Genomic DNA, 26625 nt, shown 5'->3' on the forward strand with positions numbered 1-26625 from the left:
GTAGAGCTCGTCTGTCCTGCATGGTGCTGTTCCCGAACCAGGTCGTGATATTTCCCGTCAGGATGCTCTCTATGGTGCAGAAGTAGAAATTCCTGAGCACCTTGGAGGGCAGTCTAAAGTCTTTCAAGCGTCTGAGGTGGTAGAGACGCTGCCGGGCCTTTTTTACCACGGTGTTGATGTGACAGGACCATGCCAGGTCCTGCGTGATGTGAACACCGAGGTATCTGAAGCTGTCCACTCTCTCCACTGGGCTCCTGTTGATGACGGGGGTCTGGTAGTTCCTCACCTGCTTTGTACTAAAGTCCACTATCAGCTCCTTTGTCTTACTGACGTTCAGGAGGAGATTGTTTCTCTGGCACCAGTTCTCCAGATTTCCAACCTCCTCCAGGTAGGCCGTCTCATCATTGTTCGTGATCAGGCCCACCACAACAGTGTCGTCAGCGAACTTGATGATGGTGGTGGAGCTGGTAGTGGCCACGCATTCGTGGGTGTACAGAGAGTACAGCAGGGGGCTCAGAACACAACCCTGGGGGGCTCCAGTGCTGAGAGTGAGGGAGGCTGAGACATGTCCGCCCATCCTTACTGCCTGTGGTCTGCCAGTCAGAAAATTGGAGATCCACTGACACATTGATGAGCTGAGTCCCAGGTGCTCCAGCGTGGTGGTGAGTGTGGAGGGAATTATGGTATTAAATGCAGAACTGTAATCGATGAAGAGCATTTTCACATAATTCCCCCTCCGAGTGTCCAGGTGAGTGAGAGATGTATGGAGGAGATGAGAGATTGCATCGTCGGTTTGTACGATAAGCGAACTGTAGTGGGTCTAGTGTGTCTGGTAGTGAAGAGATGATGAAGTCTCTGACCAGGCGTTCAAAGCACTTCATCACTACTGAAGTGAGGGCTACAGGGCGATAATCATTGAGGGAAGCAGGATGAGGTTTCTTTGGGACAGGAACAATGATGGACTCTTTGAAGCATGTGGGGATCACCGACTGAGATAAAGAGATGTTGAATATCTCAGTGAACACAGGTGCTAGCTGGTCTGCGCAGGCTCTGAGAATACGGCCTGAGATGCCGTCTGGTCCTGCTGCTTTCCTGGTGTTCACTCTCTTGAAGGCTCTCCTCACGTCATGCTCTGAGATGATGAACGCGCTTCCGGTGCTGGCAGTGACTTCCTGTCTGCAGCCGTTAGCGCCGCTAGCATTAGCATCGCTAGCGTCTTTAGCTGCAGCCTCGAAGCGAGCATAGAAAGTGTTGAGCTCGTCTGCCAGAGACACGTCTGCGTTTATCATACCGGATGTTGGTGCTTTATAATCCGTTATTGTTCTTAATCCCTGCCACAGGCTCCTAGAGTCACTCTGTTGGAGTTGTGACTCTAGTTTCCTCCCGTAGCGCTGCTTCGCAATTCTAGTTAAAGGAAACTAGAAAAATCTTGTATAGACAAAGATAAACACATTTCACAGAATATCTAGCTATGAGGGAAATTAAAGATATAAATAAGGCTACATACAACCAGAGTGTGTAAAATAATTCTAATGGTGTGTTAACGCTATGTATTGTTCCATATTCCAAAGAGTTTGTCATTTGTCAATTCAGTAGTTTATAATTAACTAATGCAATAGGCTACTTTTGCTCTTATGTGGTTTTATTATATGGTGTCCATTAAAATAAATTAGATGTAAAATATCTAAATCATATAAGTACTTTATGACTTTGATTAATAACCTTTAGCTCATACATGTTGATAATATTAATGTTACATGCCTCAGTGTGTTGTATCTTGTTTTCTTGCATTGGTCACAAACGCAGACCTAATTGTATGTGTGTGTCGGTGTGTGTGTGTGTGTGTGTGTGTGTGTGTCTGTGTGTGTGCGCGTGTGTGAGTGTGAGAATGCGTATGTGCATGTACGTTTAGATGTTGTGGTTACTCGCTGTTGGTCTTTCCTGTGAACAAAAATGTCTTAAATTAAACTATATAAGCATTACCTCAAACTCACTGAGGCTCCTGACCTAGAGTGTGGCTTTTTTGACAATTATGGTCTGCAAATCTATTTGTTACAATTCCACCCCTGATTGTGATATGATTTTAATGCCCTTGTTTCACAATAAAGAGGCTGCAGCAATAAACCCAGTATCGAGTCACTTATACTATTTACTGTGTTAATTTTATATGGTTATTTAAATTGATATCAGTGTCTCGTCTCTTTGTATAAATATGATAATTATTTAAAAAACAACTTTTGATCATATTGACACAGAATGCACACAAATACTGTAAGAATTAAAACATTTAAAGGTCATTATTTATACTATAAATACCTTTAATTCAGGATAAAGCTAAAGGCAGAAATACAGCCCAGGCCTTTATGCTATAAAATGTTGAAACATAAATCAGATCTTGTTTTAGCATAAATATCAAACACCATGAATAAACTTGGAAATTTATGTGTTCCGTGGAAATACGGAAAGCTAACTAAAGGATGGATTAATAATTTCCATCCCAAAACCTGCACAAGACTCTTACTCCTTATAGATCTACAGCCTTTACATCTGTAATAGAAATAATTATCTAATGTTTGCTGTGCTTTTTGGAGATAAACCAGTTTTTAAAGACCAACAAAGTGGTTTATGAAGAAAATAAATACATATAGAAACAATAGACAATACAGTTTTGCGAACATTCCGTAAGAGGAGCAAAGATTTTTAATTACCTTTGACTTGAAAAAATGAGCAAGTCTTGGTTTACAAGTACCGAGTATCATATAGCACGCATGCGCTTTTTGTTTTGAGCACATGATCACAACTAAGCCTGGTTTTTCTTTTTCTTGTGCCTCGGAAATTGTGGGTAATCGTCTCCCCTGCTTGGTGTTTGTGCTCACTGGTATGATCACCATTCGTGTACGCATGTGCGCGTAAAGCATCTTTTATTTTGTGTTTGTATGCGTGTGTGTACAGCACGCATGTACTGTTTATTATAACACGTGTGTGTGTGTGTATGTGTGTGTGTGTGTGTGTAAAGCAAAGGAAAGTCTTATTAAAGAGGTTAACGATCCATCTGATTCCTCCTCTTTTCTTACTTTAGCCTCACATTCATACATTGGATTTGGATTTGTTGCTGAGTCATGCCGTGTTTGGTGGTAAAGTGCACTGAAAGATCTTAAATAAAACAATAATATTCATTGAAAAGTTGTATAATGAAAGTCTTACATAGTTTTTTTTTTTTTTTTGCAATCTTTTATAGTATGAGTTAATCCACATCAATTAAATGGAAATATGTATGCTTAAACATATTAAAAAAATCTGAATCTTGGAATCACTTTCACTAATCAGATCTAGTTTATACATGATTGTAAGGTTTAAATAGCACTTTTTTTTTTATTACCTTAGTGACAAATGCAGAACTCAAACATGTGTTTATGTGTGTATGTATATGTGTGTGTGTCTGAGAGAGAGAGAGAGAGAGAGAGAGAGAGAGGATGCTTTTAGCAGTTGTGGTTATTCTTTGTTGGCCTTAAATTAATCTATCTAAGCATTACCTCAGACTCACTGAGGCCACTAACTCAAACACAATGTGCTATTTTAGTGACTATTATGGTCTGTGCAGCACAGAATGAACCCAATATGACTCACACACACATTTAAATAATGGTCAATCAAAGTTAGCTGTTCATGTTAAATGAACACAAATATTTTAAGTTGGTTTAACATAATCCAATGGTGTTAAGATAATGTGGTGTAATCATGTGGAACCACTACACTATTGAATCATGTTCAACCAAACTGCTATTTTTTTGAGTGTACTTAAAAATACTTTAAAAAATAAATTCACTGATAAACTTTTTCCCTGGTGTAGAAAACCCCTTCAAAACATCTTTTCACCAATATACTTGTGCCCCCAATCTCTCTCTCTCACACACACACACACACACACACACACACACACACACACACACTTTTTTCTACTTATGAAAACCATGAATTGACATTATTTGTTAATTCATTAAACCTCAGAAACCATTTTATTTTGTTCAGTCTTACTGTGGATCCAAAGCGTATTCTAAAAACACTGGATGTGATGCAGGAATATACACTCAATACAAATCTACACACCATGCACACACATATTCACCTATAAGGGGCAATTTAACCATGACACTTTACTAGCATGCGTTTTGGGAGGTTGGAGGAAGGCAGAGAACAAAGAGAATAAAACCATATGAACATGGAAACATAGTTTTTGCAGGTGACACATTGTGCACATGGAAGTGCGTCTCTGCTCTTGTCTTAAACATCATCAATTACTTAAATGTAAAAATAAATAAAGTCATCCATTATTACTAATGCCATTTAATTTCCCATTTTGAGTAGCAGAGGCTTAGCAGCTTTATAGGAGATTTTGACACCATGACCAGGGACTTTTTATAATCTTTTTAAAATGTGTGAAAGCAAAAAAATTAAAGAAATATGATAGAATATAAACATTCTTGTGTTAATTCAATCTTTAAGAAAGACTTGCAAAAAAGTTAGTTTGATCCTTTAGATTAAAACTTTTCAGACAAATCAACTAAATGTCCAGTTGAGATTAATTATAAAGCTGAGTGAAGTAGCAGTGGAACTGCACATGCTCAGTAATTAAATAAAGTTATGTTTTGTAAATTATTTGTTGGTATACTTTAAATTGCATAGGTATAAAGTTTACGTGTAAAAAATAACTTTTTTCAGAAATGATGTGCTTCTCTCTCTTTATGTGCATGAACACAGGAAGTATATTGGCTTTAACAGAGAACACTGATCAGTCAGTCAGTCAGTCATCAGTGTGACAGGATGGAGCTGCGTCCACTCTGTGTGATGATCTGTAAGTAAATGTTTTATTTGTCTTTTAGAGTCAATAGTGGTTGAAATAAGATCTGTTGTCCTATGTGATGAGGTTAATAGGTGCTTAGGACACACTAGAATAGTTTTGTGTTTTGTGAGGTAATATGTATTAGTCAGGACTTTTTTTGTTTTATTTCTGACTTTTATGGTAGTTAATGATGTTAAAATAAGGATTAAGGTTATATATGCAGAAAACTGATAATTATCTGCCTTATTTTAAATCAACTGATTGAGAGAGGTTGAGAGAGTGAGAGAGAGAGATTCAAGAATTTTATACAACAGTAGTGTGAAATGCAACAAACTAAATAAAAATAAGACTAAGGAAACTAGGATATAAATTATATACAATATAATCTATAAAAATTATACAGAATAAAAAAAAAAAAATGTGATACCAGTGCAATGCTATGTGATAGTGACCACGTCACTTGTCACTCGGTCATTGGAGGTTTTGTGTTTATTGTCCTTATAGCCTAATGGAAAAAGCTGCTGTTCAGTCTTTCAGTTTGTGCCGTAAGTAACCGGAGTCTTTCACCAGATCGCAGCCACTAAAACGGATTATGATTATTGTGGAGAATATCTTTTATAGTGCATCTTACAATGGTCTCCTGGACCTGCACCACCTAATGTAAATGTCCTGTAGATCAGGTAATTCAGTCCCACAGTAGTGATGCGCTCAGCACACCTGATCACTCTCCTGAAGACCTTTTTCTCCTGGGAGCTGCTATTCCCATACCAAGCGGTAATATTACCAGATTGGAGGTTCAAGGAGTAGAAGGTTTTGCACAGACCCCCGGAGATCCTGAACTTCCTCAGCTGTCTGAGGTAGTACAAGTGCTGCCTAGCCTTCTTCACCAGTCAATAGATTTGAAGTGTCCATGGTACTGTATGAAGTCCTCAGAGATATGGATACTTATAGCTGGTCACCCTCTCCATGAGAGAGATGTTCATGTAATTTGCATGGGCTTAATTTAGTAGTTTTTTGTGCTCCTTTAATATCGGGTTAGTGTGATCAGTAACCTGTAGCCTGTATGTGTTCATTATTCTGTATGTGTTACTGAGACGGAGTTCACCCATATAGTTCACATGACCAGGTCTATCATATATTGCAGCACATGACATTGCTTTTAATGATATAATGCGTTACATCATGTTCTCTGTTCCTCTCCTTTTCTTAGTGCTTATTTCACTTATCCAAGTCGGACAAGTTCAAGGTGATTTACACATCCTTTATTGCTTAAGATGTCTTGATGTTGGATTTTTATTAAGATGGAAAAGATTATGTTTGAATCTAAAAAAATTTAATTTACACTGACTGTGTGCGTGTGTATGTTTGCTATTTGACTTTTCCTGCAGAGTTTACCCCAGTTCTGTCTGCGCAGCCAAATTTACCACAAATATTTAGTGGAGAGACAGTTACACTTACATGTACTGTTCCTGGAGGGAGTTGGCTGTACAACTGGTACAAAGATGGTGTTAATGTTCACAGGTCTAATGAAAATACCTACAATATAAAAGTATATCAGAGCCACAAATACGACTGTCAGGCAAGTAGGGATGGAGGACAAGTGGCATGGAGTAATGAAGTGACTCTCTCAGTGATAGGTACATGTCTGATCTTACACTCCTGTAACATGCACTAATACATTAAAAAACAAACTGATTAAACATGAGCTGGTCAGAGAAGGGTGTGTGTGACTGATGTGAAGTATTTGGTGTAACTGTACAGAGAGACCAAAAGCCGTTCTGACTCTGCAGCCTGATGGACAGATATTCAGTGGACAGGAAGTCACTTTCACATGTGAAATACCAGGACATGCAGACACTGAGTGGACGTACAGCTGGTGTAAAGATGGTGTCCAACTTTCCTCCTACAGTGTGAGCAGGAAATATTCATTCAGTGCTGTAGAGTCTTCCAGCGGTAAATACACCTGCAGTGGACAGAGAAAAGACGACTCTCAGACCTCAGAGACCAGCAACGCTGTTACACTCACTGTATCAGGTGTTTACTGTATGTGTATGTGTGAGTGTGTCAATCTCTTCCTTCTAAAAATATTTATTAACTCCAACATCACTACATGCAGTGTGGATTAAAGTCATAAGATTATTTAAGTGCCCTAAGTGTGTTTGTTTAGTTTTTAACTGTTCAATCAATTAATTGTATCAAAAGCAGGGCTTCTCTGTACTCTGGTTCTGATTCAGACCACACAGCAAGTCAATCCTGACCCAGCTCACCTCAAACTAGTAATGTAATATTACAATGTTTCCTACCTTGGGAAAAAGTAGTGGTTTTGTAGTCTATTTGGAGATCCTTACAGAGATCCTGGCTCAAGATTAAAGCTAAACATAATAGTTTCCCTGTTTGACAGCTTTGCCATGGCAACATTAACAGAAAAACAAGACTTCTGCATCAGCTGTCAGTTCTACATTTTATCCGCTTTGCAGTGAGGATGTAATGATCCAAATAAACCAAGAAAAGGTCATTGTCTCTGTCTAGTGATCATTTTGGTCTGAAGTCAGACTAGGCTGTCTGTCCTCCGGGATTAGCTGGTGAATCACTCCTCGTTTCTCATGCTTCAAGGATGAAAAGCACCACATCAGACCCCATGGGAGCATAAGCTCACGCACATTTTGGAAAGAAAGCAAATGATGCATGACTGGCATTTTCACACATTTTTAGATGTGACACACACAGGTAAATACACCTGTAGAGGAAGAGAGAGAGGAGGCTCACACACTTCACACAACAGTGATGCTGTTATACTGACTGTATCAGGTGAGTGTCATCATCTCTTCAGGACTCATTAATGCCTGAGCACTCAGTACTGGTGTAGATTAGAGCTGCACATGATGGACGAACACTGTGAGATGTGATAAAGTCTAGGATTTTTGCACTGAAATTGACTAATGTCCAAACAGTGCATCCTGATGTGCTTTATTCCCTTAATACCAGAGCAACATTGCAACATTTTTTTTATTAATGATGACACATGCATTTAGTTACTGTACATGCATGTCATTCACAAGTTCTGACACGTGTCTTTTGTTACACAGTGTCACTGACGACTTCAGACGTTTCGTTGATTTCTTTGTCTCTTGTTTATTTTCAACATCAAAAACAACGGTTGTTACAGTTTCTTGCATTAATCCACTGTAGTCACGACAAGTCGCTTGCTGTGTTCTGTAGCTTCGATAGATTACAGTTACAACAACTTATTTTACTGTATTCCTTTTAGCTTACTGTCTCACGGTCAAAAGCTTGTGTGCTCCACACCTTTCTGTATCCTTCCGTGTCTTAACAACAACTAACAACTGACGTGCGTGATAGACATGGAACTGCATAACTGTGGGATGATGTCACAGAACAACTCATGAAATGATGTCACAATACAAATTATGAATATGATACTTAATGCTTAATGCTTAACTAATAAACTGAAATAAGATAAACATAACAACAAATCACAAGAATGAAATATGGCCCTTACAGTTACATTGAGTTCCATGAGGCACATTATGACTTTTACTTCTTGTAATCATTTACATTAAACCAGCCATAAACATACATTTTCTTACCAATTTCCTTCCTTTCTCTCACTGAACTTAATGAGAAAAAGGCATTTTGTCACATTATTGAGAAGCCAGAAAGGCTGAAAATTCTCTGATCTGAATACTTTTTATTTCATGGCAGAAATCACAGTGCTGAAAATAGAGACTCTTTCCATAAACATTAAAACAAATGCACCCACTTAGAAAACATCACCACATTAATGATAAATGTAAAAAAAAAACATGTTCAGTGTAGTGTCTTTGATTTATAACCGTATTAATGTACACGTGAGTCTTTATTAGGGTTTTGTACAAGATTTTAATATTACAATATTTGTTTTTCTACTTATCCTGTCCCGCACTTACAGGAGCTCCAGTGTCAGGGCTCAGACTGATCAGTAGTCTAGTGACGCTCTCTGTGTATCTGATACTGACCATCGTTCTGGCAGAGAAATGTTACAGATTTCGAGGTAACATTTATTCTTTTTTTTTAACATCTATAGATTTTAATGAATGTTGCAATAGTCTGGTCTTTTTAATGATTTTTTTGTTTTGTTTTGTTTTTTGACAGCTCAGACTGATAGAGAAAACACCCAGATTGCTTTTATCGAGGAATGAACAAAGTTAATCTACAGAATCTTGTCAGGGTCCTCTCATATTTGTCACATTTTCATTTGTATCTCAGGATTTTTATGTTGATGTTACCTCATGACTGTGTTTTCCATCATACTGTACAATGCACCCCAGCCATGTTCTAATTGTATCCACCTGCACCTCGTTTAGTTGATTAGTCTGTGTCTATATAATCCATGTTGAGTTGTTGTTCCTTTCGTCTGTGCTGTTCTGTTCAATTTTGCTATCTGTTATGTTTAAACTGTTCTATTGAGTTTATAATTTTTTTTGTTTAATGTTGGTATCTTGTGTTGGTTTTTATTAGCAATTACCTTAGCACTAGTTCCTAGCCATAGTTCATGTAGTGACTTTCATGTTTGTGTTTGTGTTATTTAAATTTCTTTAAACTCCACTTTAGAAAATACATAAATATTACAGAAAACAGAAACAGAAATACATACATAAAAATATAACTTTATTGTAGTCGGTTTTGAGATAATAGTGATGTGTTACTTTATTTTCAGTTTTACATGATGTTCTGAAGCCTACACATCCTTGATTGGTGTCACAGTGGAAATTAACAGTGTGTGAAGTTGAACAAACTCCACATATGCAATAAAATTTACTTTTAATTAAATTTAATTAACTACTCAATTATTCTAAAAAAAATATTTTTGGTCTGTCTGATTTAGTTTTTCTTGCTCAGCATACAGTACTGTATACAGACAGGTGCATACATATTAGGTCATTAACATTTTTTTTTGTCTTTTAAGTTTCATAGACAGCCTGTTGTGATCAGGTGAACAGTTTAAGAATTACAACACAATTATAACTGCACTTTTTAAAAAATATTATTATTTTGCTCTTTTTGAAGAAAACTAAAATAATCAGAAAATTGGCTCACCTGCTGATCTTTGACAAGTTTGTATTCTTTACTCATTATTTCAATAACAAATAGGTAGAAAACCCATTTAAAACATCTTTTTACCAATATACTGGGTGCTTCTTTCTTTTTTACCCATAGGGACAATGTTTGAATAAGTTGGTTTTTATATGATGATTACATCTCTGAACTAATGCAATATATGAATCAATGGCTTGACATTGACTATTGATGTTGTTGTTAGTCTTTCGGCTGCTCCCGGCAACGGGTCGCCACAGCGGAATATCCAGTCCACACAGCAACTTCGCACAGGTTTTTACGCCGGATGCCCTTCCTGATGCAACCCTCCCATTTTATCCGGGGTTGGGACCAGCACTTGACTATTGATAAAATATTAAATTTTAAATGATTGATTAGAGGTTTCTGAGGCGTTGGATGCATACAGTATCTCTAAGTAAATAATAGCCATGAAATATTTAGTATAGTAATAAATGTAGTAGTAAATATATAAAAGGAAAGTCTGGTTGGTTGTTTTTAATGGACCTGATGCAGCTGATTAAATTAATATAAAAAATAATTTGCTGGTAAATGCTATATTGTTGGTGTAGCAGGAGCACTGGGGTGTCAGGTGTGACTGTGGAAAATACACATCTTAACACAACGTGTTTTTGTGTGTGTGCGCGCGCACATGTACAGTATATATACAGTTCTTGGTAGATTGCTGTAACGGGTTTAACCCTTTTTGCACGTGCGGCACCATAAAGCACAGACACGAGGGGAGGTCTTACGGGAAAAGGGTCATTTTTAGGAATAGATGAGGTAGGAAAGGGTTAAAGGAGGGAGGATGGAAAGGTTGGAAGGCTTTCCCCGGCTGGGAACAGGATCGTAACGTATACCTCCTAGCAGAGGGAGACTGGGGACAAAAAGTGACCCTGGACTTCCTGGCCCACAGCAGCCCACATCATAATACATTGGCTCATTAATGTAGAGATACATTTTTAACACCAGTTACTAGTATAAAAATATAACACAATACAGAAATCAATGCGATTTAAACATAATATTTGAAGTATCACTGAACATATATTGGCATATTAGTAAAACAAAGAAACAAAGGAAAGGACATCAAGACAAACAACATATAAAACTATAAAGACAATATTTTAAAAAGAATGGCAATAAAACTGAACAGGTAAGCTGAAATAAAATCAGTAACAGCATTAGCTCAATCTAGTAAACTAGTTACTTATTTTAATTATTATGGTAGTCAATATTAATTCGAAATAATGCTAAGAAATTATTATTTTAAATTAATATTGACTACTATAATAATTACTAGCATGAGTTAATGCTGCTACTGATTTTATTCCAGCTTACCTGTTCAGTTTGATTGTGATTCTTTTCACTTGGCTCTGGTAGATCAGGGGGTTGGTGTTGGTCATCATCAGCAGGCACTGGTTCATCATCACTGACCTGCTGCACTTACAGCTTACACTGATGAGTGGTATATCTTATGATGATACCCCCTGTGAAATGTTCATGATATCTCACAAACAAAAAGGTCAATTTGTCTTTTCCTCATAAAGTGTTTAGGTGAAATTCCACCCATACAAGTGTGACAAATATGCAAAGAAAAAAGAATTTAGTAAGATTGTTCCACTGGGATGTACCAGGTGGAGTTATAGCACTTTTAAAATCACAACACTGATAGAATAGACCAAACTAATTAATATTGTGGGAGGGCGATACATCCGCATGCACGGTAACATAAACACCAGGGGCCTCATGTACGAAGACTTGCGTTGAATTCATACTAAAACATTGCGTACGGACAAAGCTGTAAATGTGCTCAATTTCAAGTTAATTCGGATGTACAAGGAGAATATGCGTGGGATTCCATGACGCAGTGTTTCATACATAAGATTTTTTTTACTGCGTACGTGGAATCCCACGCATATTCTCTTTGTACATCCGAATTAACGTGAAATTGAGCGGATGTGCACGAGCACAAAACCCCTCCCTGCCTCCTCCTCCGTATAAATATGGTAATGACTCCACTTTGGCAAAACCAAACGAAAAAGCAATGGCAAAAGCAAGCAAGAAGAGAAACTTCACAGAATGTGAATGGGAGGTGCTCCTATCGGAGGTAGACCGGAGAAAAACTGTTATTTGCAAGTTTGTCCTCCGGGAATTAATAACAAAATAAAAAAAAAAAACTTAGCTGGAATAATATCTTTAAATACATTACTCACCAAGAAGCCACCCATCGCGCACCCTGCCAATTTGGAGCCTCATCCCAACCATGCTGTTTGTGAGGATGAATGAATCATGGGTTGACCCAGGCCACCTGCCTCAATATTTGTTAGCAGGGCTGGACTGGGACAAAAAATCGGCCTGGGCATTTTGACTAGAGACCGGCCCACTAGGTATTATTGGCAAAGCCATAAAGCCTTTGAATGAAAACAAACGCTGTTCTGACAGCGATGTACACTGTCCTGTTGGTATATATGTATCAATCTAATAAACTTAAACCTACACCATCCTCCCTATTCTGGTGTTCTAAACAGTACTTAGCGGAAAACAAAAAGACTGCTTGGTCGAGTTAACCTCCTGAACTATCTACAACACATGGTGGAAACCTGAAATTAAGACAGAGAAGACTAGAGGTAACACATGATCTATAATGAGTATTAAAATTAATAAATTAGAGATTTATTAGAGAAACTATTTATTTACCACATCAACAAACAGCATGGCAGCACAAAATATTTTTTAAACATGTCAACCTTTAAAAAGTGAAAAGGGACAGAGAAAGAAAGTTGAGAAAGAATAACACTTAATTGAATTTTGGATGCCATTTTACACACAGTACATGGCACAAAAACTGACAACACAAGAAAACACAGAGATCACGATCGCTGGAGTGTCATCCAGAGACCTGGGCTGCCACAACCAGCTAAACAGTAACACAAATGCACAGAAATCAATTATTTTTCTACAATAATTAAATAGATTCAACATCTTTCTTCGACATAATTTCAGACTGCACAGATGGTAAGCTTACTAGGCTTCCAGAGACTTAATATTTTTAGACTTAATATTTACTATAAACGAAAATGGATTTCTATATATTTAACATCAAATTACCACTTTGGTTGTAAGATTCAGATAATTATTTAAAAGCTAGACATTTAAAATGAGAAAAAGAAAGAAAAGTATTTCTTTCTGCCCCCCTTTCCTTGTTAATGCCCTACCTGGCCCCCTGGCAAAACTTTGCTAGACCCGCCCCTGCACAGTTACCAGCTGTCAGCTATGTAGAAAAGGATCCTGGTGTTATTTGTCTCTCAGAAACAGTTCATAACTTCACCTTCAACTCATTCATGTCACCTAAAAGATAAACCTGTTTCTCCATCACCTGTTCAACTCCTGGTTTCACCTTTATGTTTCTCTCTCACATATCCAAACCGATCATGACTAGCAGCTTTTATGGCTGTGGCTCCAGCAAACAGCTGATAAACCGATCAGTTGATCAACAGGAGAAGGAGGGGAGAGAATGAGAGAAGCCGAGGCAGCTGGATAACTCCAGTTTTGTTTTTTTGTTTTTTGTTTTTTTCATTCTAGCTGAAATACAGGACAAATCGCGTTTCTTTTCACCTCAATACGTAACGCGTAATATTTTCTCTGAATACGGGACGATTGCATTTTTTACGTTTGGCAACCCATACTAACTGACCTTATCAATAATTCACTCTCAGTAACATCATAGCACCAGCATAGAAACTCTGTCATCATGCTAACTAGTACACAGTAGGAATTATTGTAACTGACTGTAAAAAGTTAGCAAGCACAACGAAAATAAGCTACACCTACTTGGTTTATAAGTTTTTTTTATGGTTTTACTTGGTTTTACTTAGGCTACCTCAGGTTCAGTTCTGCCACTTGGACCGGCGTCTCTCCTCCTCCTGCCTCCGCTTTCCCTCTTCAACCTGCGGCTGCTGGCCTCCATCACTTGCTAATTTTACTGAAGTGGAAGCTCCACTATAGCCACCAAACAACTGTGATATTTTAGCACATTTGGCAGCATCTGCCTGAAGGGCTAGTTTATTTTTGGCGCTAATTTTTTCGGCTCCTCCTGCTGCTTTGCGTTTTTTGTTCTCCATTTTTGTTCAGCAATAATATGTGATTGCTGAGCCGTTGCAAGGGGGAGGGTGCATCTGACCTCCTCGGCTGTAATTGGTCCAGCCCAGAGTCGATCATGACCAATTGGCCAATCCGCCACATTTAATAGTTTATAACGTTACAAAAAAAAAAAAAAAAGAACATCGGCGGCCGGCCCACAAAAGACGAAAATCACCATCGGCCCACCGGGCAAATGCCCGGTATGCCCTATGGCCAGTCCAGCCATGTTTGTTAGGCGCATTTGAGCATCACATTATTTGCACATTTATTAATTGGAAATGTTTCCGATTCACGTATGCAAATTCGTCTTCAGATGGCGCCTTTATAGCAATGTGCGTGCAGTCGATCGCTCCGATTACATTAGGAAAACCGGCGATCGCTGCAAATTGCGCTTTTTGCGTTTTGTGAGTACGCAGCGTTGATACATGAAGCCCCAGCTCTTTCACGGCGAATGTGCGATCGACACGCTCAAATTTATGTGTAAAAATCAAAAGATGCAATATTATGGTTACCGTCATTTTTTATGTATTTACATAAAAAATGACGAAATCAGACTATAAAATAAAGAATCAGACTCCGGCTGATTCGCGGCTGTCCTTGTCGAAAAGATTAAAGGCACCTTACACTCACCTCTTTGAAGTCCCTGGGGCTCGTTTCATTGTCCCGTGTGCATGCCACTCTTCGGAGTGTTAGTGCGCAGCTACACTCCCCGCTGGGCCCGGGATTCATTTATGGCTTTCAATTTATTAGGCACCAGGATCCATTTATCCATTTATTAGGCACCAGGATCCATTTATCCATTTATTAGGCACCAGCTGTGCCTATTCCAACGGCCCAGCCCCCTCACATACCTGTTCTAAAGTCTACCCTGACTGGGTCACAGTAGAAGTTAACACTTGTGTGAAGTTAATCTTATTATTATGGCCTGCATGTTATTAATGGCAAATTCCAAGTACGCAATAAAATTTAATATTTAATAATTTTTTTAAATCTATATTTTTTGTTTCTCGTGAGCAATCCACTATGTTGATTCTATCATTTTGTGTTGCTTTGGTAAGCAAATTTTAATATATCACCCTAATTTCATTTTGAAATTATTCATTATGAGCCAACTTTCAGTAGGCCACGTGCATATTGCAAGGACCGAACTAGTTAGTATGATGGCCTAATGTTACCATGTGCAAAGTGTTAAATGGGTTATAAGACGAGGTAAAGAGTAATTTATAAGTGTTAAAGTACTTAATAACTGTCAAAAATTTGGATTAATGTGACATTTGTGGCCTGTGTGTATGCTTTTATAATGAAAGTGGTTGAATTAAAAGTTAATCATTATATTGCCTTGTGTTTTGCAAGGTTGGTTTTTTTTTCCCTTATGTTTGTGTCTATATAAACACGTTCTTCTGCGAAAGTTTCTGCTTTGTGCGGAATGTAAACCCATGATGAGGGATCGTTCATGTATGGTACGCGATTACATGTGCACAAAAGGCCAGTCGGATTCAAAAGCTCCCTTTTTGATACTCGAACTTGAGTGGTTTTTTTTATTTTCGCTCCTGGAACAGAGAGACTTTTTTTTTTCTTCTGATTGGATCAGTGTCATCTCTTTAAATACAAGTAATAGAAATACATATATGTATTTGGAATTAAAATGCATTGGTTAAAGCTTTCTTTAAAAATTGTGAAACAAAAACAAAACAAAAAAAAGACAGCTACTATTCACTAAAACCACACATACACTTATGTGCTCTCTGTTGCACTGGTGGCTGTTAATATTTAAAAAGGTAGATTATTTATATTAAAAAAAGTAAATGATGTAAAAACACAAAACTTATAAATATACTTCGGCTTCTATCACTCTGTCTGGTCTGTTGTCCTCCTTAGACTCAGCTGTAAAATACAAAATAAACCATTTAGCCTCTTATTTAATGTTGTGGTTTCATTTTATGGAAAATAAAGACAGTGAGTTCAGTACTGACTGGGAGGAAACTAGAGGGAAACAGTATGGATAATAAATTAATAATACAATTTAAATGTTTAAATGTTTAAAACCTAATTGTTTAAATTGTAAAGATCTAAACAGTTAAGTTTCATTTTAAAATAAGTGTAAGGGTCTCTGTGGGTCGAAGGTAAAAAGTTCCAGTATCCAAAAAGTTAAAAAGGGATAAAGTTCCAGTAGCAGGAGATTGATGGATGAGATGAAGTGTTTAAGGTTGAGTGTGTTTCGAATTTGTGTTATCAAAACGTCTGGCTCTCCCTTTAAGTTATGCTGTTATAGTTAGTCCTGCCAGAGTCTCTGTTTGCACTCTACACTAAATATACATTTACATTATACATTATGTGACTGCGACCATACCTAACTGTTTTCTCTCCTGTTCTGCTCTACTCTCTCCTGTTCTCTCTCCCCCTCTCTCTCTTTCCTCTCTCTGTCGAGCTACACATGTCATTCCTGAGCTGCCAGTGATCCAGACTCCCTCTGCCCTCCGGACCTGTCTGACCCATCCCGTTGCCCCGCTTCTGGTTGAAGATCTCGTCGCATGGATGCCCCATGTGTCTCTTTGGGATGCGTCCGGTGTCTGGGGACGGTTTCACTTTACCATGAATTTGGCCAATGTATTGTTCATTGCATTTTCACCCTATACTGTTGAACAATACCGTTTAGTTTTGAAAGGAAAGTGTTTATTTTAAGAAATGTAGATTTGTGTTCTGTATTCTTAGTCGAATTAATTATCTTCCTATGATTTCTTTTGCAAATTAGAGTAATTGAATGCAATATTTTGGTTAGAAGTTTATTATTGTAAACTGATTTGGTCAAGGTGAAAGCGTTAGACTATTGGTTTTGAGAACTTTTCTTTGTGTGACAAAGTATATATATATATAGTGTATATACTGTATATACTGTATGTACAGTATGTCTGTGTGTTATTTGATTTTTGAATTTTTATACTAATAGAGGTAGGGTTCATATGAAAAAAAGCACATCACCTTGGACAAAGGGCAGTCTTTATTCATCACTTTGTGTGAGAACACAGGAAGTGTAGTGGGTTTAACTCAGACCACTGATCAGTCAGTCTGTCATCAGTGTAACAGAATAGAGCTGTGTCCATTCCGGCTGATGATCTGTGAGTAAATATTTCCTTTGTGTTTTCAATACCTTAAGTAGTGAGTTTAAAAATTAAAATATTTTAAACAAAGTTTGATGTCTTGTGTGATGAGATTAATAGGCGATTGAGACATTGTATAAACCAGATCACTTAGGCATGTTGGGCAGATCATGCAGAGAAAATAAATTTTTGATTAAAATAATTTAATTATGGTTACTGAGGGCCAGGCTCAATTCCCGTCTCTGTGTGCATGGACTTTGCATGTTCTCCCCGTGCTTGGTGGGTTTCCTCCGGGTACTAATTGGCGTTCCCAAATTGGCCATAGTGTGTGAATGAGGGTGTAAGTGTGTGTATGTGTGTGTCCTGCGATCGATTGGCACCCTGTCGAGGGTGTACCCTGTGTCATGCCCTAAGCCTCCTGGGAAAGGCTCCAGGTCCCCGAGACCCGGAATACAGGATAGAGAGGTATAGATGATGACGATGGTTACTGAGGTTAAGGGTTATTTATGTGTAGAATATCATTAATTAGTTACATTAGTACATTTATCAGTTAAAGTGTCTATAAAGATAAAATAACATATATTTTGTATATCATTGATACAGTGAGATAAGTGTGTGTGTGTGTGTGTGTGTGTGTGTACATGCATGTACTGTACTAAATGGTGTCTGTGCCCCTGTTTTGTTTTTGTTTTCTTAATGGTCCCTGTGATTATAATCATTTACACTCAAGGATAATGCCAATCTAATATCAGCTGTTTTCATGTTTTCATGGCACAAATTAAAAAAATCAACATAATGATAGTATTAACTCTTTGTAGAGTTGATGTTTCATTTTTCATATTATACAGATATAACATTTTATTTTCATGTGCCATGTCTGTTGAAAACTGCAATAGCAGATAGCAGTAGCCATCACAAGGTTGAAAAAAGTGACATGACGGTAAAGGTTAATATATTTATGGCAAAATGATAAAATAAAATTATGTACATTTAGCGAATTATGTACATTTAGCGAAAAATGACATAATATCAACATGTAAAATGTATACAAGTCCAGAAGCTGTTAAAGTTGCTGCGTTGTTGGACGGTGCTGTGGTCCTTGAGGTGTCCTTGACTGTACAACAGCTTTATGAGTGATGTTTTGTCAGGTTTGTGTTCTGTACATTGAATTTTAAAAGGAATGGCCATCCAAACATTATTACTGGGCTTGGGGATACACGCTCCCCTCAGACACAAGTTGAGAAACAAACTCTTGTTGCTATAAACACTTTTTTTGTGTGTGTCTGACATACCGAAAAAAAAAAAAGAATAAAAACAGTTAATTTTTATTAGCTTTTAATATGAAAGAATCAATAAGAGACTGATAAGCTCATTTTGTTTATTTGGTTATTTACTTAGTTTTACTACTATTTAAATATAGAACCTGCAAATTAGAACCTGTGTTTTAATTGTTAGAGTATTAGACCATAATTTGAACCAACTACATCAATGCACTGCAATGTAAAAAAAAAAAAAGAGCTAAGTCAACCCTAAAGACATTTCACAGTCATACACAGTACCAAATGTAGTGAAATGCTTATACGACCGCCAGTGACCTTAAAAAAATAATTAAAACTTATAATAAGAAAAAAATATGAATAAAAGAAATACGATAGAAAAATTAAATAAAAAATAAAAATAAAATTGAACTAGGAAAAATAGAAATATACTGTTGAAATTGTGAAATTTTGATATTTTGGGGAGAAAGATGGTGTGCAAATATGCATAGAAAAAAAAAGTGACTTTGTGCAATGGTTACTAAAGTGTCTTTGTGCAATGGTCCAGATGTAAACGTAAACATGTAGTGTAGATGTGAAGGTAGATGTGCGTGGAATTGTCCATAGTGTCCATGGATGTAAAAAGTTTAATTGAATGATTGTGAAAAGATTGTGTTAGTTCTGCATAGTGGTGTGGTTGAGAGACCTTATCGCCTGCGGGAAGAAGCTCCTCCTCAGTCTCTCTGTGTTGGCCCTCAGGGAGCGGAATCGCTTCCCAGACCGCAACAGAGTGAACAATCCATTGTTGGGATGGCTGAGGTCCTTCATGATCTTCCTGGCCTTGGTCAAGCACTGCTTGGTGTAGATCGAGTGCAGGTCAGGGAGCTCGGTGCGGATGATGCGCTCAGCTGATCGCACCACCCTCTGTAGAGCTCATCTGTCCTGCATGGTGCTGTTCCCGGACCAGGTCGTGAGGTTTCCCGTCAGGATGCTCTCTATGGTGCAGGACAGTTTTCAACATGTGAATCTAAGGGAAGCATGTGTCTTCAAATCCAATAAAAATGTTTTGAAGGCTTCATAGGTGTCTGTCCAGTCCTTTTGGAATTCATTGTACAGAGCACAATCCTGATTAAACTCCTGATATCACTCGTACAGACACCCGGCCCTCAAGGACTACAGCACCCCCCAACAACGCAGCAAATTCAACAGTTTCTGGCCTTGTTGATGCTGATATTGTGTTAGTTTTTGCTAAAATAAATTAACATAATTTGGTTTAACGCCCCAACACCACAGCAAAGTCAACAGCTTGGTCACAGTCCTCCAGTAGGTCCAAAAGGCCATCTGCCCCCCAACCCACCCCCCCCCCCGACCCGATCCTCCACAGCAGAGCTCTGGTTAAAGAAAACTAGAGAAATCTTGTAAAGACATAGATAAAGATAAATACATTTCACAGAATATCTAGTTATGGGGAAAATTAAATATATGAATAAGGCTACATACAACCAGAGTGTGTAAAATAATTCTAATGATGTGTTAACGCTATGTATTGTTCCATATTCCAAAAAGTTTGTCATTTGTCAATTCAGTAGTTTATAATAAACTAAAGCAAAAGTAGGCTACTTTTGCTCTTATGTAGTTTATTATTATACTGTATGGTGTCCATTAAAATAAATTAGGTGTAAAATATCTAAACCATATAAATACTTTGATTAATTACCTTTAGCTCATACATATTGATAATATTAATGTTACATGCTTCAGTTTATTGTATTTTGTTTTCTGTATTGGTCACAAAGGCAGACCTAAATGTATGTGTCTGTCTTTGTGTGTGTCTGTGTGTGTGTATGTGTCTGTGTGTGTGCGCGTGTGAGTGTGAGAATGCGTATGTGCATGTACTTTTAGAAGTTGTGGTTACTCGCTGTTGGTCTTTCTTGTGAACAAAAATGTCTTAAATTAAACTATATAAGCATTACGTCAAACTCACTGAGGCTCCTGACCTAGAGTGTTGCTTTTTTTCACAATTATGGTCTGCAAATCTATTTAATACAATTCTACCCTGATTGTGATATGATTTTAATGCCCTTGTTTCACAATAAAGAGGCTGCAGCAATAATTCCAGGTTATAGTCACTGATACTATTTATTGTGTTAATTTTATATAGTTATTTAAATTGATATCAGTGTCTCGTCTCTTTGTATAAATATGAAAGTTATGGGTTATAAAAAACAACTTCAGATCATATTGACACAGAATGCACACAAATACTGTAAGAAATTAAACATTTAAAGGTCATTATTTATACTATAAATGCCTTTAATTCAGGATAAAGCTAAAGGCAGAAATACAGCCCAGGCCTTTATCCTGTAAAATGTTGAAACATAAATTAGATCTTGTTTTAGCATAAATATCAAACACCATGAATAAACTTGGAAATTTATGTGTTCCGTGGAAATACGGAAAGCTAACTAAAGGATGGATTAATAATTTCCATCCCAAAACCTGGACAAGACTCTTACTCCTTATAGATCTACAGCCTTTACATCTGTAATAGAAATAATCATCTAATATTTGCTGTGCTTTTTGGAGATAAACCAGTTTTTAAAGACCAACAAAGTGGTTTATAAAAATAAATAAGAAAATAAATACATAGGGAAACAATAGACAATATTAGAGCATTGGAGAACAAAAATGAAAGACACAAGCTAATAAGGATTCTCATTGATGCAAGACGAGCAAAGATTTTTAATAAATTTTGACTAATTATTTTGAATAATCAAGTCTTGGTTTACAAGTACTGAGTATCATGTAGCACGCATGCGCTTCTTGTTTTGATGCAGAGCATGACATGATCACAACTGAGCCATTGGTTTTTCTCTCTCTTGTGCCTCGGAATTGTGGGTAATCGTCTCCCCTGCTTGGTGTTAGTGCTTACTGGTATAATCAACATCCGTGTACGCATGTACTGTTTACGGTAGCACTGTGACCATGTGTGTGCGCGTAAAGCATATTTTATTTTGTGTTTGCACACATGTACTGTTTATTGTAACACACGTGTGTGTGTGTGTGTGTGTGTGTAAAGCAAAAGAAAGTCTTATTAGAGAGGTTAAAGATCCATGTGATTCCTCCTCTCGTCTTACTTTAGGTTCACACTCATACACACACACACAGCGCCTGCATGCATAAACGGAAACACTTATCTGTCGGGATTTATTTTTACTTTTTTTTAAGTTAAAGTGCAGTTAAATTTGTTTTATTTTTACTTTATATTTTGTATTAATTATTTTAATGTATTTATTTTTTTGGGCTGTGAAACAAATACTTTAGTTACATTACAATGTAACTATACATTATAGTATACAATACAATAGTATATAATACTAGATTTACATTATTTCTTAGGGGGAAATTAACTTTAATTTATAAGTTTTGAAATACGAGCCTGCTTCTGGAACAAATTATGCTTATTGTCCAAGGTTTCACTGTAAAGTGTTTTGTTGGATTCAGTTATTGGACAATTATACAATGCAGGTCTGGGTAGGTTGGCCTCTCTCAGATAATGTGTAAATAATATGGGAACCAACAGGGACATTTGATGAGCCATGTCCTGTTTAACATCTTGAATAATGATCTTAGCTGAGTAAGGGAAAGGAATCTAAACTTCATTGTAAGCAGATGATAGGGCAAACTGCACTAACTAAAGTAATCATGTTTGTGTTAATTAAATAATTCAAAGAGCATTAAACATCATGAGGAACTGGTAAATACAGTACTTTAACACAGGGCTTTACAGATTGGAAACACACAAACAAGCTTTTCTAAAGTACAGATAGTCCTGGGTTTGGATTTGTTGCTGAGTCATGCCGTGTTTGGTGGTAAAGTGCACTGAAAGATCTTAAATAAAACAATAATATTCAATGAAAAGTCGTACAATAAAAGTTTTATGTAGTTTTATGCAATCTTTTATAGTATGAGTTTATCCAAATCAATTGGATGAAAATATGTATGCTTAAATATATTAGAAAAATCTGAATCTTGGAATCGTGTGTATGTATATGTGTGTGTGTGTGAGAGAGAGAGAGAGAGAGAGAGAGAGAGAGGATGCTTTTAGCAGTTGTGGTTATTCTTTGTTGGCCTTAAATTAATCTATCTAAGTATTACCTCAGACTCACTGAGGCCACTAACTCAAACCCAATGTGCTATTTTAGTGACTATTATGGTCTGTGCAGCAAAGAATGAACCTAATATTACTCTCTCTTACACACGCACACATACACACACACACACACACACACACACACACACACACACACTTTTGTCCACTATCCGTATGAGAACAATAAATTGGCATTATTTGTTAATTCATTAAGTTTAGAAACCATTTTATTTTGTTCAGTCTTACTGTGATGAATATACACTTAATAGAAATGTACCGGTACACACCATGCACACACATATTCACCTAAAGGCAATTTAATCTTGACAATTTACTACATAAATTGAAGAACTACATACAGTACATACAGTATACATTAAACTTTATATAGCTATATATATCTAGCAGGTGACACATTGTGCACATGGAAGTGCGTCTCTGCTCTTGTCTTAAACATAATCAGTTACTTAAATGTAAAAATAAATAAAGTCATCCATCATTACTAATGCCATTTAATTCCCCATTTTGAATAGCAGAGGCCCTACTTAGTAGTGGCCTTAGTAGCTTCATAGGAGATTTTGACACCTTGACCAGGTACCTTTTTAATCTTTTTAGAATGTGTCAAAGCAAAAAATAAATAAATAAATAAATAAATAAATAAATAAATATGATAAAATATAAACATTCTTGTGCTAATTCAATCTTTAAGAAAAACTTTCAAAATAGTTCATTTGAATCTTTAGATTAAAACTCTTGAGACAGATCAACTAAATGTCCAGTTGAGATTAATTATAAACCTGAGTGAAGTAGCAGTGGAACTGCACATGCTCAGTAATTAAATAAAGTTATGTTTTGTAAATTATTTGTTGTTATACTTTAAATTGCATAGGTATAAAGTTTACGTGTAAAAATATATATAAAAAAAACTTTCTTCAGAAATGATGTGCTTCTCTCTCTTTATGTGCATGAACACAGGAAGTATATTGGCTTTAACAGAGAACACTGATCAGTCAGTCAGTCAGTCATCAGAGTGACAGGATGGAGCTGCGTCCACTTTGTGTGATGATCTGTAAGTAAATGTTTTATTTGTCTTTTAGAGTCAATAGTGGTTGAAATAAGATCTGAATTCTGATCTTATACAGAATTATGTTGTAAAAAATGTGATACCAGTGCAATGCTATGTGATAGTGACCACGTCACTTGTCACTCAGTCATTGGAGGTTTTGTGTTTATTGTCCTTATAGTCTGATGGCAAAAGCTGCTGTTAAGTCTTTCAGTTCGTGCCGTGAGTGACCAGAGTCTTTCACCAGATGGCAGCCACTTAAACCGATTATGATTAGCGTGGTGAATGTCTTTTATAATGTCTCCTGGACCTGCACCACCTAATGTAAATGTCCTGTAGATCAGGTAATTCAGTCCTGGTGATGCGCTCAGCACACCTGATCACTTTCCTGAAGACCTTTTTGTCCTGGGAGCTGCTATTCCCATACCAAGCGGTAATATTCCCAGAGACGACAGATTGAAGGTTCTAGAAGGTTTTGCACAGACCCCCGGAGATCCTGAACTTCCTCAGCTGTCTGAGGTAGTACAAGCGCTGCCTAGCCTTCTTCACCAGTCAAGAGATTTGAAGTGTCCATGGTATGGAGTCCTCAGAGATATGGGTACTTGTAGCTGGTCACCCTCTCCATGAGAGAGATGTTCATGTAATTTGCATGGACTTAATGTTGTAGTCAGTTTTTGTGCTCCTTTAATATCGGGTCAGTGTGATCAGTAATCTGTAGCCTGTATGTGTGCATTATTGTGTATGTGTTACTGAGACGGAGTTCCCACAGGTAGTGCACATGACCAGCTCTATCATATACTGCAGCACATGACATTGTTTTTATTTAATGATATAATGCGTTACATCATATTCTCTGTTCCTCTCCTTTTCTTAGTGCTTATTTCACTTATCCAAGTCGGACAAGTTCAAGGTGATTTACACATCCTTTATTGCTTAAGATGTCTTGATGTTGGATTTTTATTAAGATGGAAAAGATTGTTTTTGAATTTTGTCATGCAGAATATTAATTATTTACACCGACAATGTGTGTGTGTGTGTGTGTGTGTGTGTGTGTGTGTGTGTGTGTGTGTGTGTGTGTGTGTGTGCATTTTGACTTTTCTTGCAGAGTTTACCCCAGTTCTGTCTGTGCAGCCAAATTTACCACAAATATTCAGTGGGGAGACAGTTACACTCACATGTTCTGTTCCTGGAGGGAGTCGGCTGTACTACTGGTACAAAGATGGTGTTAATGTTTACAGTTCTAATAAAAATATCTACTATATAAATATATATCAGAGTCACAAATACGAATGTCAGGCAAGTAGGGATGGAGGACAAGTGGCATGGAGTAATGAAGTGACTCTCTCAGTGATAGGTACATGTCTGATCTTACACTCCTGTAACATGCACTAATACATTACAAAACACACTAATTTAATATCAGATGGTTGGAGAAGGGTGTGTGTGACTGATGTGATGTATTTGGTGTAACTGTACAGAGAGACCAAAAGCTGTTCTGACTCTGCAGCCTGATGGACAGATATTCAGTGGAGAGGAAGTCACTTTCACATGTGAAATACCAGGACATGCAGACACTGAGTGGACGTACATCTGGTATAAAGATGGTGTTCAACTTTTCTCCTACAGTATGAGCAGGAAATATTCATTCAGTGCTGTAGAGTCTTCCAGCGGTAAATACACCTGCAGTGGACGGAGAAAAGACGACTCTCAGACCTCAGAGACCAGCAACGCTGTTACACTCACTGTGTCAGGTGTGTACTGTATGTGTATGTGTGAGTGTGTGTGTGTGTGTGTGTGTGTGTGTGTATGTGTGTGTGTGTGTGTGAGAGAGAGAGAGTGTGTGTGTGTGTGTGTGTGTGTGTGTGTGTGTCAATCTCTTCCTCCTAAAAATAATTAGTAACTCCAATAATGCTACAGATTATTTAAGTGGCCTTAGTGTGTTTGTTCAGTTTTTAACTGTTCATTCAATTAATTATATCTAAAGCAGGCTTCTTAAAGTCCGTACTCTGGTTCTGATTCCAACCACACAGCAAGTCACTCCTGACCCAGCACACCTTAAACTAGCAATGCAATATTACAATGTAACAAAGTTTATGTTTCCTACCTTGAGAAAAGTAGTGTTTTTTATAGGCTATTTGGAGATCCTTACAGAGATCCTGGCTCAAGATTAAAGCTAAACATAATAGTTTCCTTGTTTGACGTCTTTGTCATAGCAACATTAACAGAAAAGCAAGACTTCTGCATCTTCTATCAGTTGTAAATTTCATCCACTTTGCAGTGAGAATGTTACGATCCAAATAATCCAAGAAAAGGTCATTGTCTCCGTCTAGTGATCAGACTGTGCCATTTCTCAGACTAGGCTTCTATGGATTTTGACTGTTTTTGGTGCAGTTCACATGTCGCATATTCTGAATGCTCAATTTTGTTATTTAAATGAAAATGTATGACAAGTATGCTTAAAATAGAAAGCAACACCACTGCGATGCTCATGTGTTTTCCATGAGCGCCCATGCAGCAGCAAGAAGAAAAATCCAAACCTTTTAGAATTCCACAAGAGCACTGCAGGTCACGTGACAAGAACAAACCAATCAACTTCACCTTTTCTGTCCTCCGGGATCAGCTGGCGAAATACTCTTCATTGCTCATGCTTGAGGGATGGAAAGCACCACAGCAGACCCCATGGGAGCATAAGCTCACACACACTTTGGAAAGAAAGCAAATGAGGCATGACTGGCATTTTCATGCATTTTTAGATGTGAACAACTTCTTAGGACAATATATAACTTTTACTTCAAAATCAATTTTTGTTTTGGTGTATTGTTAGTATTGTATTGTCAGTTTGTTTAATCGGTTAATTCATGCTTAAAAAAACCACTTTGTTCATTTAGCTTGTTTCGGCATAAAAATGAATCAATGAAGATTTTTCACCTGTAAACCTTTTAATGTTGAAAGGTGGAACA

General features: G+C 37.2%; 1 protein-coding gene across 1 annotated transcript in view; it reads left to right on the forward strand.

The window, feature by feature from the left end:
- Positions 1-4821: 4821 nt before the first annotated feature.
- The window catches only part of LOC128520608 (basement membrane-specific heparan sulfate proteoglycan core protein-like), a 43249-nt gene continuing 21445 nt past the window's right edge, over positions 4822-26625 (forward strand). Inside the window, exons 1-4 of the mRNA XM_053494927.1 lie at positions 4822-4852; positions 6051-6086; positions 6229-6477; positions 6602-6874. Coding sequence (XP_053350902.1) covers positions 4822-4852; positions 6051-6086; positions 6229-6477; positions 6602-6874 — 589 coding nt within the window. The remainder of the gene's footprint in view (positions 4853-6050; positions 6087-6228; positions 6478-6601; positions 6875-26625) is intronic.

Source organism: Clarias gariepinus, chromosome 1, assembly GCF_024256425.1.
Source record: "Clarias gariepinus isolate MV-2021 ecotype Netherlands chromosome 1, CGAR_prim_01v2, whole genome shotgun sequence".
Lineage (NCBI taxonomy): Eukaryota > Metazoa > Chordata > Actinopteri > Siluriformes > Clariidae > Clarias > Clarias gariepinus.